This window comes from Pelodiscus sinensis, chromosome 1 (assembly GCF_052426305.1).
Source record: "Pelodiscus sinensis isolate ZL-2025 chromosome 1, ASM5242630v1, whole genome shotgun sequence".
Taxonomy (NCBI): Eukaryota; Metazoa; Chordata; order Testudines; family Trionychidae; genus Pelodiscus; species Pelodiscus sinensis.
Window position 1 is genome coordinate 191,466,544 of NC_143052.1, and position 19,410 is coordinate 191,485,953.

The following is a 19,410-nucleotide window of genomic DNA, read 5'->3' on the forward strand; positions in this document are numbered from 1 at the left end:
CTTTTTGTGATGCAAGTCTAGCCCTTGATCCCAGAGCATCAGGATGTTTGTGATTAAAGACTTTAGTAACTTTCTCTTTAGGAATTCAAAATTCTGACTTTTTCTCCATGATAGCTACCTTTCTCAGAAGGCTTGTAAAAAGTGGCTCTCAAATGTTGGGGGGAAAAATCCATTTGCTTCCCCATTCCATAAAGATTTTATGGGACTCCATGGAAAGAAATTCAGTGTATTCTCTGTCTTTCCAAGGTAAAGTGCTGATTTTGACTTTTCAGATGTTTCTGTAAGACCTGGTAGTTACTTCTCATCAATAGGTTCCCTTTCTTCAGTTAATGTATCTTGTTAGTCATCTCTTGTAATAAAGGGTCGATTGGTTTGTTCTTTTGGTACTTGTTCATGTCCATTCAGCATAGGTGTGTGTGCTGCCACATGCACCAGTGCCAAAAGATTTTTCCCTCAGTAGTACCTGGAAGGGACCATGCTCTGTGCGAAGGATGTTCAGGACTAGTCGACTGTCTGAGAAGCAAAAGCTTATTGGATAGTCAGTCAATTAGTTGACTCATTGATTTTGACCCACCCCCCACCCGGCTGCCTCTGTCAGATAGACGCAGTGGGGGGGAGGGGAGGAAGGAACGGAGTACTTCAAAGGGGCAGTGCTGCACAGCTGAGCCCGGACTCAGCTGTGCGAGGCTGCCCCTTTGAAAAGCGGAGGTGGAGTTCAAAGGACAGCGCAGCACATCTGAGCTGCCTGGATCAGCTGTGTCATTTGAACTCCACTTCCACATCTCAAAGGGGTAGCCCTGCACAGCTGAGCCTGGGTTCAGCAGTGTGGCACTGCCCCCTTTGAAACGCAAAGTGGCACTATGGAGCCTGGGGTCAACTGGGGAGTCCCCAGCTGATCCCGGGTTCCGCTGAAAAGCCACGGGGAGGCATTTCAAATCCACAGCGCAGAATGGACTCTGAGTCCCCCAGTGACCCTGCTGGGGTCTCTTGTACATTTCAACTCTGGCACACCGCTGCAGCTCGGAGTTAGTAGGACTTCCCGCTGGCCCCAGGCTGCACAGGGTGTTCTGCATTCCTCCTTTGAAATGTACAAGAACCCCAAGGGGGGCTTTTGTACATTTCAAAGGAGGAATGCGGAAGTGCCTATCTACTAGCCGATATTAAATATCCTTACTCTGTATCACCTGGAATGGCGTGCATGTGTTGCAATATATAGGGCACTCCTGGTCCCCTCCGTCTGCAATTCCTTCTTGCTGCTAGTGACCAGGTTTGGATCAGTGTGCTCCAGCATTAGCTGTAGCTTAGTTAGCTTTCCCTATTCAGTTGTTAATCATTTTTCCCTTAAGATAATCTACAATTATGTACACATACTTAGTCCCCTTTGGGGACTTGGCCTGCGAATGGCGCATGCCCCACTCCCCTGCCTTTAAAACCTGTGCTATGTGCCAGAGGCCTATGCCAGTCAGTGATCCAAATGCTGACTGCCTCCACTGCCTGGGGGAAGTGCATATTTCGGACAAGTGTTGGATCTACAGATCCTTTCATCCGAGGACAATAAAAGATAGAGATATACATTTGAAAGCTCTGCTCATGGAGTCCGGTTTCACTGTCCCTGGATTTTTCTTCCCTCTGATTTGGCTCTGAGCATCAGTGTGTTGGTGCAGTGTGCTCCCCTAGCACCAGTTGTTATTCCTGGGTCTGGCTAAGAGGTTGAAGAAGTTGACCAGGGACAAGTCCTCGGGATTATGAAAGAACAAAGCCAAGAAAGGGGATAAGACCAGAAACCGGGCACCAGAGAAACCCCCTGTGCAGACTACTCACGGTAGTCTTATCCATTCAAGTCCCTTTGACGGAGGCTTTACAGGTGGTGCAAGACATTCTAACCATGCTGGTACCGCCTCCTCATATCCCCAGCATAGAGGAAAGCCACCATTTGCCCCTCAGTTGCTGAGCACTAGATGATCTTTCTCTCCTGCTCAGTTGTAGAGGAGTGCTCCTTGTAGTCCAACTCAGTCTGTGGGAGAGAGAGTAGAGCAAGACGCTATATCTCAAGTGTTGTCAGAGTGCAGACCTATGAAGGCACCTGCCCCCTGGCAACCACGGCACCATAGGGAGTATTGGTCCTCATACATGCCTGGCCACGGCACCACTTTCTGTGCTGTTGATACTTCACTGGTATTGAGCTGTATGAGCTGTGTCAGCATGATCTATAGGGCGTGCTTGATGTCCCTGCATTAGCGATGGCCCTCTTGACACCAGTCACTGCCGGCCAGTAACAGCTTCCAGGATCAATCATTGTACCTCTGCAGACTACTGGTGCAGCTCCTTCTCTCCGTCTTTGAGATCACCATTGTTACCAGGTTCTCTGTACTGGAGAGAGTGTAGCGCACACTCCCCTTCATGGGCTTCAGCCAGCATTTGATCTGCTAATGCCGCATCAGACTCAGTTTCCTTGCCCCCAGCGCACCATCCATATCACATGTGATACTGCCTCAGCTAGTGCCATAAGCGAGTTCACAGGGCTCCCCATGGCCTTGGTTGTGCTGGACATGGACTACCTGGGGTTTCTCATTTCAGCCCTAGGTTACTTGCTTGGTGACCAGAGCATCAGAGGCTCCTTTGGTATCTATTGCCGGCCATGTACATGCACCAGAGGTGTCCAGGCCACTCACTCCTCAGATGGAGGACATGATGGGTGATCAGTCGGCATCGGGGGAAGAGGGACAATTGGGCCAAGCTTCGTCTTCCTCGTTGCGAGACGAGGCCAGAATGGCACCCCCTCCTGTAATCCCACCTGATGGCATCAAGGCACATCAGGATTTTCTAGAGAGGATGGCAATCAATCTGGATCTACAGGCAGAGGAGGTGCAGGACACCTCAGACTCTCTCTTTGGGATCCTGGGCCAGGCAGCACCAGCCAGGGTGGCCTTGTTGCTGCATGGAGTGGCCAAGATTGCTAAGGCTCTGTGACAGACCCCTCCCCCTCCCCATTTCCCTGTTTTCAAGTATGCAGTGTGGAAGTACTTTGTGCCCACCAAGGACCATGAGGACCTTTATACTCAACCCTCACCAAACTGCCTGGATGGTGGAATTCGTCAAACACAAGGAGTGTCAGGGCCAACCTGCCCCAGCCCAGGGAGTAAAGGCTAAAAATGCTTGGACTTTTTTGAGCATAAGTTTTATTCCTCAGCAAGTTTCCAACTCTGGTTGGCAAACCACCAGACCTTCTTTACCTGCTATGACCTCAATATGTGGCATGCATTGGCCAGAATAGAGGCCTCACTCCCAGAAGCCCCTAGACAAGAACTTAAGTCTCTTGCAAAGGAGGGAGCTTCTACAGCCAAGGTGGTGCTGCAGAAAACTTCTGATGGCTGCTTGCTCCATGGTGTCTGTGATACTGATGATGAGGGCAACTCCTTTTTGGGCCTGTCCTGAGAAGCTCAGAACTTGATTTAGGCCCTTCCATTTGGTGGCGTGGCCCTATTTGCTGAATAAATTGACACAAAATTACATGGTCTAAAAGACTCCTATAACCCTGAAGACCATGGAGTTGTATGTCCTCGGGTCTGAGAGGAAGTAATTTAAGACCCAGCCACCCAATCAAAAGGGCCCTACTCCCAGCAAGATCCATCCCAAGGGCATTTAAAACCCTTCCGTAGAAGGAAGGCCATCAGTCTCAGTCTGTCTCCCAGCCTTCCTCCAGCCAGCCCAAACTTTCAGGCAAGCATGCCTTTTGAGGGTGATCCTGGGGACAACATAGCAGTCACACCGGATCCTCTTCATTTATTTTCGTGTTGATTCTTCCCCTTCCTCCCGGCCTGGAGGGAGATCACCATGGACCATTGGGTCCTGACCACCTTACAGCATGACTGTATGCTCTAGCTGTCCTCCGACCCACCTTTCCTGTCCTTCAGGGACCCTTCTTACAAGCAACTCCTCAAATAGGAAATTCTGGAATTGCTCTTAGTGGAAAGGGTATTGCCCCATTTCAAGAATGGCTTTTTTTTTACTTTCCCAAGGCTAGAGGGGAGGTCTATTTCTTCTCTTGAACTTGCAAGGCCTGGATCCGGGAGACTGGTTTGCTGCTCTCAACCTCAAAGATGCATATTGATATCAAAATCTCTGAGGAATACAGGTCGTTTCTGCAGTTAAAGGTAGGAATGAACCATTACCAGTTTGCAGTACTTCTCTTCAGCCTGGCCACAGCTCCCAGGGTTTTCATAAAGTGTATGTTGGTGGTAGTGGCCTATCCGAGATGTCAAGGGTTCCAGGTATAGCTCTACTTCATTGATTGGCTCCTCAGGGGTCATTCTGAACTTAAGATCCATAAGGACGTAGATCTCCTGATGTCAGCTTGGTCTCCTGGTAAAAGAAAATAAGTCGTCATTAGTACCAGCCCAAAGGATTGAATTCATCATTGTGGTGCTGGACTCCACAATGGCCAGTGCGTTGCTTCTGTAGGACAGGTTTGATGCATTTCTTACCCTGATACAGCAGTTATCCTAGGTGTCTCTGACCACTGCCCAAGTTTATCTTAGCACTTTTGGCCACATGGCAGCATGCACTTACGTTGTGCGCCTTGCCAGACTAGTCGCTTACATCCCTAGCTGGAACCCAGTTTGTCAGCTGCAGCTCACGAATGCTTATGCCCTAATAAATTTGTTAGTCTGTTACTCCTAGGTGCCATGTGACTCGTTGTTTTTGCTGAAACAGACTGATATGGCTACCCCTCTGAAACTTTTCACCTCTGTATTGGTGCACATTACACGTTTTCTTCGTATATAAAAATTCCAGTATCTAGTCAACAGAAATTTCTTGTCTGATGCCATGTAACAGTGATTTTCAACCTTTTTGCACTCGTATATCCCTTTGGAAATCTTAGACATAGTTCGTACCCCCTTCCCGCAGGGATTTGCGAATTGCATGTTGAAAACCATTGCAATATACAAAAGTACTGTGAATTGTTGTTACTGCATTAATTACCTTGATTTAGTACAGGTTGAACCTCTCTAGTCTGGCACCTTGGGACCTGATTGGTGCCAAACCAGAGAATTTGCCGAACCACAGTAGGACAGTATTGTCTAGCAGCATTACCAACACACTGCTTATAGGGCTCTTAGTAAACATTTAGGGATAATTTAGAAATAAATAATTGCACAGAACATTGAGAGCTAGGACTGACGGCTATCAGCAAACTTTATGGGACCATAGGAAACTTGGCCACACCCACAAGTGGACGTTTGGCTTACTAAGATTATGCCTGGCCATGGATGTGCCAGACTAGAGAGGTTCAACCTGTACACTTCAGTTAGCTCTCACTTGAACAAGGCAAATAACTATCAGGTTGCAAAACAACACTCAAGCTACACAGAGTTGATTAGAGTGATTGAATTAAGAGCTGATGACAGGAAGTAAGTTGAGTGGCTACATCCCCACAGCATTACTAGCTACAGCCATCAGCAGCACTAGAGTTTGAACCCATTCTACTAGGCAAATAGATTAAACTAAATCAGTGATACTCACTTTTCAGTGGGTGTTTTGGGATGTTAAATATTGGTTAATTGAATAGTCTATTAACCTCATGAATTCTTATTGGTTACTCAACTATTCTATAGTCCCCAGGGGTAGGACCGGCAGTCACTGCGCTCCAGCCCTTCTCCTGAGGAGCTCCTGCCCACTCCTTGCTGCTGTCCCTGTATTAGGTCAGCAGCCCAGCTCAGTTCTGGCTTGTGCTGGTTCCAGGAGCTCAGCCCCACTGTGGAAAGGGGCTGTTGCCACCCCGTGCTGGCGCCTCTGTATCAGAGTGCACTGACCTCCAGTTGCACCCCTGGAAACTATAGAATAGTTGAGAAATTGATAAAAATGAATGAGGTTAATCTGCTATTTAAGTAACCGATATTTAACATTACAAATAACCGATATTTAACATCACAAATATGTATCAGAGGCAGCAGCATGAGATAACAGGCAGCTGGTCCATGAGGGGTGTTGGTTTTTAAATTGGCTCCCCTCACGAACCAGCTCCCACCTGGCACCCCATGCTGCTGCCTCTGATTCAAAGGCAGCAGTGCAAGGTGGAAGCAGCCCCTGTCCGGAGGGTGAGGGTGGGGGAGGGTTCAGCTCCTGGACCAGCGCAAACCAGAACTGAGCTGGGCTGCTGGTCATCCCGCTAAAAAATTTACTGGCGTGGTGGTTGTGGTGGTGGTGAAATGTGTGTACTCTATAGCATTAATCAATAAGTAAAAGCTTGTAGGTTAGTGCTTTGATGGACTACATTGTTACATCCCGTGTGTGTGTGTGTATCTAATATATAAAGGAGAATGTTTGTAAGTTTGTGCTTTAATAACTTGGAGACTATAAGAGCTACCTCAGCCAAACGTTGCATGGGATAACCTTTCATCCAGGAGAAGGTTTTAAGGTACTCTTGGATCTGTTCAGGGTCCTGCCCTGCCTCCTGCGGCACCTGCGCCCCTCCCGCGTGTAGCCTCCTGGGACTCACCCCCTCCCACCCGTGAGGTTACATAACTGACCCTCTCTTCCCCCCCTTGCCAGCACGCAGTGCCCCCACTCCCATGCACACAACAGCTCGGGCACCTGCCCTGCCCCCCGCAGCACCTGCAGCCCCAGACGCGAGCTGGGGCGCCCCTCCTGCGTGTAACCTCCCCTCCACCCGGGGTCACTCCCCACCTGCCACCCCCACCCTCCCCTCCGGAAACCAAAACCAAAGCCGGCCAGCCTTTCTGCTCAGCTCGCTGGCCTTATCCAAGCAGAAGAAATCCGTATGCCTGCTGCAGTGCAGGGTGGAGGGGCTGGGTTAAACCCTTGATGTGTTACACTGCTGTGAAGCCAGATGGCTACTGTTTGTACTGTGAGTGGGGCTCTTCTGTATCTGGTTCCAGCCATTGGGGTTAGATTTGAGCTCTGAGCTTTTGCTTGCCAAGGCAGGGCAGGTGGATTCCTGAGCCAACCTTGCAAAGAGAAGACCCCTTGCTACTGACCACATGACTGTGCACTGTTTTCCTGGGGGCTGGCTGCTAGGTCCTGGGGGGAGAAGGGTCCTGCTGCTCTCACAGGGTCAGGTGTGGGCCAGGAGCCATCAGCCCCCAGGGTCTGTGGCTCTGGGGGTCCCCTGGCTCAGGGTCCCCTCCTTTCCTAAATTTTCTAAATTTTTGTTCCTCCGGTTTCTTGAGCAATGCCGGGTAAGTCCAGCTAGTCTAATATATAAAGGAGAATGTTTGTATGTTTGTGCGCTAATAACTTGGACACTATAAGAGCGTTGCATGGGATAACCTTTCATCCAGGAGAAGGTTTTAAGGTACTTTTGGATCCGATTGGGCCTGAGCTCAAGCTGTAAAAATCAGAAAGTAACCCGCCGTGCTGTGCTGCAGGGGCCACCCCGCACACCCTAAGTCCCATGCCCGCTGCTTGCGGCCCCCAGCGTGGTCCGGGACTCACTCCCTCCCGCCTGCTAAGCGACCCTCTTCCTCCCCCCTGTGCTGGCACTCAGTGCCCTGACCCCCCCCACGCGCACAACGGCTTGGGCACCCGCCCCGCCCCCTGCGGCACCTACAGCCCCGGGAGTGAGCTGGGGCACCCCTCCCACGTGTAACCTCCCCTCCACCCAGGGTCATATCCTCCTTCCCCCTCTGGGGATGACACGGACCTCCTATTTTAATTCCTATAGAAATCAGTGCAACTTTTCTATCATTCAAAAAAAGATAATGGACTACTGTTTTTCTACATTTTGTTCATCTGGTTTCCCGAGCAACACCTCTGTGTGTGTGTGTGTCTTGACTGATTAATATCTTTGGTTAGTAATTAAGTCATACAATCTGTGTTTCACTATCATGTGCTGCAAAAGGCCACAAGGAGACTCAGGCTTTCGCAGCTAGAGAGCATGAGAGGTACACTTGCGAACCCCTCCTCTCTCTGGGGGTAGTTGTCTGATCATGGTGGGAGGGTTCAGAATTGGGCTGGGAGTATGGGGCTGCGATGAGTGGAAGCGATGAGTGAGGAGAGTTGCAGGATTGGTGGTTTGAGGTGTCGGAGGAGGGAGGTTTCTATAACTTTTGTGCAGAATTCTCTAGGAGTGGCTGGATTTCAGAGCATGTTTATTTAGTACCAAGAAGAAAGGTACTAAATAAATGCCAAAATAATATCTAGCTCTTGATAGTGCTTTTCATCAATAGATTTCAAAGCGCTTTAAAGAAGTAGTATAATTACTCCCATGTTGCAGATGGGTAAACTAAGGTATAACCAGGTGAAATGACTTGCCTGATATCACCCCGCAGGACTGTGGGAATAAAACAGTTTCCTGAATCCCAATCCATTGTTCTCTCTCTCCACTAGACCAAACTTCTTTCCTGTGTTGTTTGAGGAATTTGTACACATTTATTTTATTTTTCTTAATTAGCATATCAAGTTTAAAACAAACCTTGGGGAAAGTCATCTGGGCCAATGATGGAATTGGAGAGAAGTCTTATTGGTTATTAGACATACAGTATGATGACTACTGCAACTTATTACATAGGGATTTTTATATAATTGTAAAATCATTTTTCATTCCTTAATTTGTAATGATCTGTTTGAGCAGGCATTTACATAACTCTGAATAGCTGATTGAGTAATTTTATCTTTTTTTCATCTTTTGACCAATTTTGTTAAAATAATTTTCCTCCTTAGAGTACGTGACAATAATTTGTAATCATCGTTACATGAGTGTCCAAAAACTGCATTGCATCAATATATAGTAGTAAAACTTTTGCTGTGCCCGTGGGTAGTGCTCTTTTGGTATTCAGCCTTTGAGGCTTGCTGTGTCCCACCACACGGCCTCTTTCTTTTTACTAGAGGCAGGGTTCACAGCCTAATTAGCCACACTCATGACAAGCTAGTCCATAATATGGGAGTGAAACTCCTTTGTAGTCCTGGTCTCCCTATCCAGGGTCAGACTCTGTAGTAGTGTGGGGGGGAGAGGGGGGAGAACCTGGGCCCACCCACTAAAGATGTTAAAATGTGGTTATTAGACTAATTGTATAGTTGATACAATTTGTAACAACTATACGATTAGTCAGTGGGACCGCTCTACAGAGCTGCACCAGGGGTAGCTCCAGGAACCAGCTCGACCAGGGACCAAGCAGTCTGCTCCTTCATTCTCTGCTTGTGCCTTTTCCCCCCCTTGCGCCCCTTCCCCTGTCTCCTGCTCCCTCCCCTACTGCCTCTCTTGGATAGAGGCAGCAAGGGGCGGGGAGGAAATGACTGGTCAAGTCATTATTCAACTATCCGATAAGCTTATGCTTACAGATAGTTGATGAGTCGCTTACATCCCAGCTGTCCACTACTTCAGGTTCTGGCCCAGGGACCCTAAGGCAGCAGCAGCAGATGGGGTTTGTTTCACTCCCTATCTGGTAACTACTTCCCTGGGCCACTTGCCCAAATGATCCCTCCCAGTACCTTTCCTCTGGTACCTGCTTCTCCAACACACTTTTCCTGCCTTGCAGCTCCCAGCTGTCACCCAAACTCCTCTCACTCCCAGTGCTTTGGCTCCTTACTTACTCCTTGCGCACCTCTCAACCAACAGAAGAGGAGCCCTTTTAAACCAGTCTCAACTTGATTGGCCACAGGTGATCTAATTAGCCTATTTCCTTTGGGTCTGGAATGCTCCTAATTAGCTCCAGTTGTTCTAACTGACCTGATTGTCCAGACTGCTTTTGGAAAGTTCCTGCTGGTTCTAGGACAGCCTCTGCTAGTTTACCCAGGCAACAGAGGCCTACTTAACCTAGGGCTATGTCTAGACTGCTGCTTTTTTTTCGGCTCAGCAATTTGCCTTTTTCTGATAGTTTTTTCGGTAGGCTTTTCTGAAATTTGGCCTGTCTACAGTGGGCCAAATTTTGGAAAAACCTCCTCTTTCGAGAGAGCTTTCTTCCTTGAGGAAGGCAGGGATTCTGAAAGAATGTGTCTGCTCTTCCGAAAAAATGTCAGAAGGGCAAACACATTCCTTGGAACCACTTCATGGTTCTCCCTCCACTCCCTCCCCAATCCTCGCTGTAGCGGAGAGCCTGCGCTGACACTCCAGCCGCTCAGGGTGCCCTCCCCTCATCCCCCACAAGGTAGGAGCACTAGCACCAGCTTCTCGCTGTGGGTGGGAGAACTGCTGCAGGAGCCTTGCTGCAGGATCTGGCTCACTGGGGGATTAAAAGCACGTGGATATGCTACCTGAAGGCTTTCCCTGCTTCTCCCATTGTCTGGAATCATGGCTAATGGGGGGCGGTGCCTGGGATGTAGTGTCCGGGAGTGTCAGGGGACACAAAGCCAGGTAAGTGCTACTACGTCCCTCTCATTGCCAGAACCTGCACCCACAGCCCTCTCCTTCACTCTCTCTTGTTCTGGTCCCCTGAACAGACATTGCACCCTCCCTTGCTCCTGTACCCTTCCCCCAGCTAGACACCTTACCCCATGTCTGCTCCTGCACATTCCCTCCTAGTCAGACACCCGACTCTACTGCACCCTCTCTCACTTCTAGATCCCACCCACTCCCAGCCTACACCAGCACCCTACCTCCCACACCGACCCCCATCCTCACCTCAAGATCCCTGAATCTTGATTCTCCTGTTCCCTAACTCTCCCCTCCCCCACGGGTCTGAAGCATCAGGGAAGTGAGGTGTCTCAGAGGCCACATAATTGTTTGTTGCTTTTGTTTGTTTTTTTGGGGGGGATGGGGGTTGCCTCTCACTTTTGTGTGGCCTCTGACTGATTTTTCTGTGAATCAGTGGCCCATGACCCAAAAAAGGTTCCTTACCCCTGCCATAAAAAAAGACAACATTGAAATCTTTTGTTTTGAACATAAATTAATATTTTACTTGATTTAAAATGACGTTTGGTAATCTAAAATGCTAAAGTTAAAGCACTTAATCTGTTTAATTATTTTGATTTTTTATTAATATTTTCTTTCTTACTTGTTACATATGTCCCCTTAGTGATAGCTCCAGTAGTCTAATATGAATAATTTGGTATTTAAGATATCTGAGAGATAAGCAAAGGCATTTTGTCATTATGAGTGGTTGGCTGGTGGTACCAAGAAAGATTTGTGTTGAGTGAGGTGATCTGCGAGCCAAAAAGTTTTACAACTACTGGAATAACACAATGTGTGAAACCTTACCTAGAATGGGATGAATTAATTTACAATACTCTTTTTTACATATTCTCTGTGGTCATGTAAGATTACTTGTGTGCTAATATACAGTGTATTTTTAATACATGCAGTATAGAAACTAAATATACTTTGGTGCAATTACACACTAATTTGTATATCAAATACCACTTCCTAAAGAAATAATGTAGGAAGTTGATGTTAACAAGAAAAAGACCAGTACAATTTGTTCATTTCAATATATGAAGTAGTTTGAGCAACTTCCACCACTTAAATAGCATGACATAGAAATAACTCCTACAGCAAAGTATCCAGATTTCATAAAAGTAAATACAACTTGTTTCCAATGTGATTTCAGATGGAATTGGTTCCATTGATCACATACATAGAATTATTTAATAGTCATCATAATATTCAGTAAGCTCATTAAACTTTAAGACAAGGATGTTGATTTAAGATTTCAGTAGTTGTCAAACAGTAGTTTTGAATATTTAGCTGATACAGCTGGGGGATGGGCAGTTGTTGCAGCACCATCTCTTTACTTGAATGGTGAATGGGACTGTAAACAGAGCAGCATGACTTTGCTGTTGTAACTGGCATCTTAATTCCATGCTTACAAACTTGACTCTCCTGCTTTTGTTTTATAATGTAAAATAAAAAAACACTTCCCAGTTTTATTGCTGTTTGTCTTGTCAACAATCATTAAAGTTAACTTAATATTTTATAGGTTAATTCAGTATAGGAACACAAAAATTGTGCTGGAATTCCATATACCTCGAATCACTATACTGGCAACAAGTGGCCCTTTAGCACCTAAGATATTAACAAAAATAAATGTATATAATATCATGAGCTTTTGTGGGCACAACCCACTTTTTCAGATCATCTGAAAAATGTGTTAGTCTCTAAGGGTATGTCTACACAGCATTATTTTGGAATAACTAGCATTATTCCTAAATAACTTAGACTGTGTCTACATAGCAGCCAGTATTTCAAAATAATGTCAAAATGCTGTTAAGCTGGAGGACTTCTTACTCTGACTCCTGTAACCCTCATTGTATGAGGAGTAAGGAAAGTCAGAGGAAGAGTTCTTTATTTCGAAATTAGTGGCGAGTAGTCACTCCCAATTGCTTTGAAATGAGCTACACAATTGACATAGCTCAATTTGCATAGTTTATTTTGAGTTAAGCCCTGCAGTGTAGACGCACCCTTAAGTACTAAAGGACCGCTTACATTTTAAAGTTACATACTTACAATGCTACCCCTCTGAGACTTTTAGGACTGGCAATAAAGATTTCATTTCTAATGATACAGTTATTCATTTTTAGAATGATATAACTAGTTAAAAATTTATTTTATCCTTTAATTAGCTATTAAACAGCACTTACTAATCCTTAGAATGTTTTTATAGTTTCTACTATTTGAGCTGAAAAGAACAAGGGACTAAATAGTGAATGTTAATTCTATTTGGAATTCTATTAACTGGCCAATGTGGGATTTGTTTTCAAAATTCACTACTTTTTTGTGTGAAATGAGGGATAATATTTTACTATAGACATACTTTTTTAAAAGATTCTGACCACCAACACCAGCATTAATAAACAGGCCTGGTATCTTTCCAGCTTCCTCTATGATAGCTATACATCATATTAGTCCTCACTTTTCCTGGGTTGAACTCTGATAAGAAAGTTGTTTGTGTTGCATAGTGAGACTGATTACACATATTATCATTATCAGAACTGCAGCACAAGTCGAAGTCCAATTTAAAAGACAAAAATGATGTACTATGTAAAACTAGTCATGCAAAATGTATTGAGGAAAAGTAATTTCTTTTGAATAGAGAGTTAAAATTTTAGTTTTCTCACTATCAGAAGGTGTGTCTAGACTACATGGCTCTTTCGTCAGAGCCATGTAGATGAGTGTACTTGGCAAAGGGAAATGAAGCGGCGATTTAAATGGCCACCGGCGCTGTGCCGATCAGCTGTTTGTCAGCACAGCGCGGTAGTCTAGACGGGGATCAGCCGACCCCAGAACCCTTTGTCGTCAGATCCTTTATGCCTTGTGACAGCTCCAAAAGCTGAATTAAGCCATTTCGACTTCAGCTATGCAATTGATGTTGCTGACGTTGTGTAGCTTAATTCAGTTTTTGCCTTGCAGTATAGACGTGCCCAATGTGACCTGTCCACTTCAGATATTCCACTGCTGATCAACATCCAGCTATTGTGTTTACCCCACTATACCAAATTACCTAGCCTTCAAAAACAAAGTGCCTTTAACTTGTTTGAAGATATTTGGATTAGAAGTCAGCTGTTTGAGACATCAACTAATGTGAATAGTGTGCTATTTTCTGCAAAATGTTCAATGTACATAGGAAAGCTGAATTAATAGTTTATCTCCTAGATTCCGAGAGACCCGTAAATCTTTCTTTGCACATCCTATCACAAGGAGATTCCTTAAAGGTCTCCAGAATCTTTGCCTTTTACACAGGGCCCCAGCACCCTTCTGGGACCTGAACTTGGTTTTAGATTGTCTTAAGACACTCCCTTTTGAGCCATGATGACTTGCTCACTCCTGTTCCTTCTAATGAAGGTGCCTTTTTTGATAGCCATTACCTCTGCAAGGAGGGTTAGTGAGATGGGGGCTTTGATTGTTGATCCACCTTATATGGTTTTATGAAGGACAAAGTAACTTCACGTCCACATCTTACATTTTTACCTAAAGTCTGCACCTCGTTCCACTTCCATGAGCCCATAGTTTTACCTGCATTCTTCCTGAAACCTCATGCATCCCCTAGGGACACTATGCTTCATACTCTGGACATTCGTCAGGCATTGATATTTTGCACAGACAGGACTCACGCCTTCCATGGGTCTCCATCTTTTCATATCCACCGTAGAACGCTTGAGGCACGCCAATTTCAACCCAGTGTATTTCTAACTGGATATCATCCTGCATACTCCGCTGTTATTCTATCTGCAATAAGCCATTGATGGCTCCGCCAAGAGCACACTCGACCTGCTACTGCAACTTCTACGGCTTTCCTGAACAACATGGCCCTTAAAGACATTTATCGGGCAGGTTCTTGGTCATCCAGCCACACCTTTGCCAGGCAGTATGCTGTTGTTCTTCAGCTGGCAGCTGATATAACAGTGGATACAGTGGTCCTGCCTTTAGTCGCCATGCAGTGGCTGAGTCCCACCATCCATGTCGAGTACTGTTTTGTCGTCCCCAACAGTGGAGCACCCATGGGGACAACATTCAAAGAAGAAAAGGAACTTACCCTGTACAGTAACAATTTCTTGGAGATTTGTGTCTCCATAGGTGTTCCCTGACCCTGCCTTTCTCCCCTCTGCTCGGAGTCTTGGCTACTCGGGTGTAGTCTTGGCCACATGCGCGAGGCGCCAAAGAGTGAATGCTGTGAGGTGCTTTTTGTGCATGCACGGCCCAACTGAAAACTGTAGGGAAAGCTCCAATCTGTGGCTCCAGGACAACCTGTCACCAACAGTGAAGGACCCACGGTGGGTGGGGGGGGGACAACACATTGAAGAACAGTCAACTGCCTTTTACTCCGTACACAAACATTTAAAATTATGAAATATGGACTTTTAAAATTATTTTTCTGTTAGTGCCTAGAGGCCTCAGTCAGGATGGGTATTCAATTATACTCAGATGTAATAAGAAAAGGTCCCTCTCTCATAAACTCAGTTTTGTTTGGGACCCAATGCGATTAAGTTCTTTTATTTGTATGTCAAATTTGGTGTAAGGAGGGATGAAGACTAAGGGTAATAAAAATGACATCATAGCATTGCACAACTTAATGGTTCCAAATAATTTTACTTCTATTTTTAAAAAAAATTGGTCATCCCTGACTCATGAACAATCTACAGTAAACTTCCAATAATCCGGCACCTTTAAGACCCAGGGGGTGCCGGATTATCAAATATGCTGGACTATCAGAAGGGGGGGCTATGAGGGATCTGGGGTGGGGTGGGGGGGATGCCACCCCAGACCCCTCATAGCCCCCCCTTCCGATAGTCTGGCTCAGCCCCAGGTGTCCCTGATTCAGCTGCTGCTGTTCAGTTTCAGCAGCGGCTGAATTGGGGAGGCCTGTTGCAGAGCAGCTGGGGTGCTGCTGGGTTGGTCTGGTAGCGCCGCCCGTCAGCACTGCGAGACCAACTCGGCAGCACCCCAGCTGCTCTTGGGAACGCCTGGGACAGAGTATCTGGGGTGCTGCCGGGTTGGTCCCGCAGCGCCGAGGGGCGACGCTACGGGACCAACACGGCAGCACCCTGGCTGCTCTGCCCCTGGCTTCCCTGATTCTGCTGCTGGTCAGTTTCAGCAGCGGCTGAATCGGGGAAGCTGGATGCAGAGCAGCTCCAATTGTCTGACTGCCCAGAGCACTTCCGGGTTCCCGATGGTGTCAGAATTGGATGCTGGACTTATGGAGTTTTACTGTACCTGTTGTTGGTTAGCTGATTTCTAATAGAAGTCACAGCAGAGGTATATTCTTAGGAAGGTTTCAAAGGAGGAGAGGGTTCTTGTTTTTAATTGTGTTGAGCAATGTGGAAGAAATCATTTAGAGAGATGCTGAGAAGTAGGTAAATGAAAGCTGGTATCGTTCATTGGGTTGGGGCAGAGACAGTTTAGGTGCGTTTCCATTCTAGAATGTTATCGGTTTTTGCATGTGGTTGTGAACAATAGGTAACATGATGTTAACCACAGTCTTATAATAGTATATCCTAGGATGAATTGTGTTCAGGAGCCCCTAAGAAAATTGAGTAAACATTTTGTAGGAAAAATGAGCCCCAAATTGCGTTTACTGTGGTGGAGAAGGGAATAGTGGGGAGATTTGAGATGGGAGTGATGCAGTCAGAGTGACAGGCTCACCTTCCTTACCAATCAGCTATATTTTTAATGGATTGTAGAAGAGCACTGTGTATGTTGTGGAGATTAGAATAGATATGGGTGATTTTTTTTTTTTTTTTTTTTTTTTTTTTGTGAATTGTAAATTTGCTGGAAAAACTCCAAACACTGAAGGCTGGGGGAGACATTGAAGCTATTCAAATGCAGGTTGAATTTGGCGAATAGTTTTGGCTAAAGAAATCAAAATAAAGTAAACTGCAAAAACTTAAGTATACATCTTCAGGAATTGTTGAAATGAAGAGATTCAACATTTTGTGAATTGGATGCTTTTGGCTTTTTATGTTGAACTCGCTTTTTGTTTGGAACTGAACACTTCCTAAATCCTTTTTTTGTTTCTTTTTCAACCTGCTGAGAAATATTTTGAAAATCAGCGTTAATTTGAATTTTTCTGTTTGTTTTGGTGACCAAAGGGAAAAAATCTGGAAAAAAAATTCAATTATTTATTTAGCTTTACATAGGAAGCAGCAACTGTAATTAAATTGGCAGATAAGAGTCTGAATGACTCATATTGACTGCATGCAACCCCCCCTTGCTGCCTCTGTATCCAAGGCAGCAAAGGGGGGGGGGGGCAGAGGTAGGACCTGGCTGTCCCAGAACCGCCTGCCCCCTTGCCTCCCACAGAGGCAGCAGCATGGGGAGACAGTCAGGAGCTTCCTCTGCAGAGATGCCTGCAATGGAGGGGCAGAGGAGAGTCAGCTCTATGGAGCCACATGACCCCCTCATCTCTGCTTCCCACAGAGGGCAGCAGTGAAGGGGGTGGGCATTCAGGAGCCGGTGCTGCGGGGAGCTGTCTTAAAAAGCGTGGCTCCCCATGAGCACTGGCTCCTGACTCTCTGATAGAGAGGAAGTAGTACAGGAGGTGATTATGAGGTATGCTTGAACCAGTACAGACAGGAAGCAGCTTTCAAGCCGGCTCTCCATGCATATTGGCTCCTGCCCCCTGCACTGCTGTGTCTTTATCAGAGCGGGGGGGGAGGGGGGCGAGGGGGAAGGGGAGAGTAGCCCGAGCACTGGTTCCTGCCTGCCGCCTTCCCACCCCCATATGTAAACTTGACACCTGCTAGAATTTCCAGCAGTTACACGTTTACACAAATAAATGATAGTTAACATCCCTACTCTGGATTGCTTTAGAATTTTAATGTATGAGAGAGAGAGACTACTAATCTGACATTATTTGCAAATTTGATCCTGACTGAGTCTTGTCACACTCCTCACAAAAACACATGTAGCCATCCAGGATTCATAGAGGGATGTGATTATTAAATAGTGTAGAAAGGTCCTGGAATGGTCTGCAATTAATAGGTAACAGCTTGTGTATGAACAGTCTGTTCACCACTGTGACAGAATCAGTTATGTATCACTTGGAACACTTTTTCACATTTGGAACTCCTAAATTTTACTTGATGTTATATTTTATTAAGTTTACTTTTTCTTAGATTATGGGACAGAGGAGAGATTGATCAGTACGACCTAAAACTCTTTTATTTCACAGTCCTGTTACTCATGAGACCATGATCCCTTGTAGTGTAGCATACAGAGTTGGTCCTAGCACTTCCGATCATGGACTTAAATTATTCAGTAGATCATATTTTCTCTTATTTTAATTCTTCCAAGCACTGTTTTTAACTTTTTTATAAATGACACTATACATAGGACAAGCACCTTCACTCAGCTATCGATGAGGACTTTAAAGCTTCTTTATTTGGTCAATGGTACTAGTTTAGAGCCCATCAGTATATTTTCATGTGTCATGGTAGTGAGCAGTGTGTGCAAGTCCATTTGGGTGTCTCATTCTCGCTTGTCTTTATGAAAAGAAACGATTCCTTATTGAACTTTCACTGATTTGCCACCCAACTCTGTGCTTCAGAATGAGACATGTTTATTTTCTTTAAGAACTTGAGCACAACCATAATGTGAATTTGCTGTTTTGTTGAATTCTTCTGAATGATTTCAAATTTCACAAAGCTTGTGATGTAAGAGTTGCTGAAAAGTGGACTGTATATGTAGGAAACATGAGCATTTTTCCACTTGTGGACTGGGAGTTTATAAATTGAGCAAAGAGTAGAAACGTAAGTTATGATAAAAATTAATAGGCTTAGTTTTCTTAATAAGAAAATTATTACAGAGGGATGGCCTTGTTAGTCTTTTCTTTTAAATTACTTAACTAGTTAATTGTTTTGATATGCAAAGTCGTATTACTCAGATTTCAGGCGAGAAAGTTAATTTTAATTCTGTGTTGCATACTCTGAAAACACCAATCAGTATTCAAGCACTGCCTGAGATAAAATGACAAGGAGTCCTGTTGTGCCCTATGGTGTACTAACAAATGTAGTTGGGCATAAGCTTTCATGGGCTGGAGCCTACACTGTCAGATGCATGAAGTGAAAACTTCAGTTTTCTTTGTATGTATGTATATATCCATACCAAGACTGAAGATTTCACTGAAGTACAGATTAGCTAAGGATATGATTGTTCAGTGGTGCTGAATTATAGGTGAGAAATGGAGGTTAAGCAACATCTCTGAAAGTTGTACATGGTTGGATTTGTTACTGAGAGTTGGGAAGAGAATCCAGGTCTTCTGATATCAAGTTTTTTATACAGTAACAGCTAGATACTTTTGCCTTCTCTGTAAACATACTGGGGTTTTTTTTAAGTTGCATTTGTCCTGCACTAGCATTTAGAGGCCATGACCAGTGACTAGGGCTCCATTATGCTAGGCACAATACACACACATAACAAAAAGACCGTTCCATCCCCAAGGATTTTCAAGTCTCAGATCTTTTATTAAAAATGGATTATCAGGGTAATTTCATCTTGTATTTTTGCCTCTTCTAATCTGTTTTTCTTCATTTTTACAGTATTGTGTTTTGCTGCTGGAATCTCCCCTGCCACCCACACCCCACAGGATGATATGAGACTTGAAAGAAGACGATGCATACAGGTGATCCTAGTTTTGAAATTCCTGTAGAAAGAAAGATCTTTATTGTTATTTTGATGATGTACTTTCTTTGCGGTTTCCTTCTCCCCGCTCCCCCCAATGCCCCCCCCCGTGTCATTACAACCTTCATAAAACATATTTACAAAAACATTAAAAACCATTGAAACACCTTTGATAATTTGGAAATTACTGTTTAGTAATTTATCTTTGAAGTTTCTAGTAGGAAAACAGTTTTCCTGTATATAAATAGATTCTTTTCCTGTTTTCTCTAAATAAATGGCTGGGAAGTCAGTGCTGGGAAAGCATATTGCATTATTTTAAGTTTTTTTTTTCCTTAGTGAGTATTCTTCCTTTTATATATTTCTCAGTTACAGATTTCCAGTTGTGTTCTATAATTACTTGT

The 19,410-nt window shown here is 44.9% G+C and overlaps 1 protein-coding gene across 3 annotated transcripts in view; it reads left to right on the forward strand.

The window, feature by feature from the left end:
* Positions 1–19,410, forward strand: part of DYRK1A (dual specificity tyrosine phosphorylation regulated kinase 1A) — a 151,305-nt gene that overhangs the window by 36,542 nt on the left and 95,353 nt on the right. For all 3 annotated transcript variants that reach the window (XM_075911883.2, XM_075911897.2, XM_006125985.4), the window contains exon 2: positions 18,928–19,010. In XM_075911883.2, coding sequence (XP_075767998.1) covers positions 19,001–19,010 — 10 coding nt within the window. In that variant the 5' untranslated portion in view covers positions 18,928–19,000. The remainder of the gene's footprint in view (positions 1–18,927; positions 19,011–19,410) is intronic.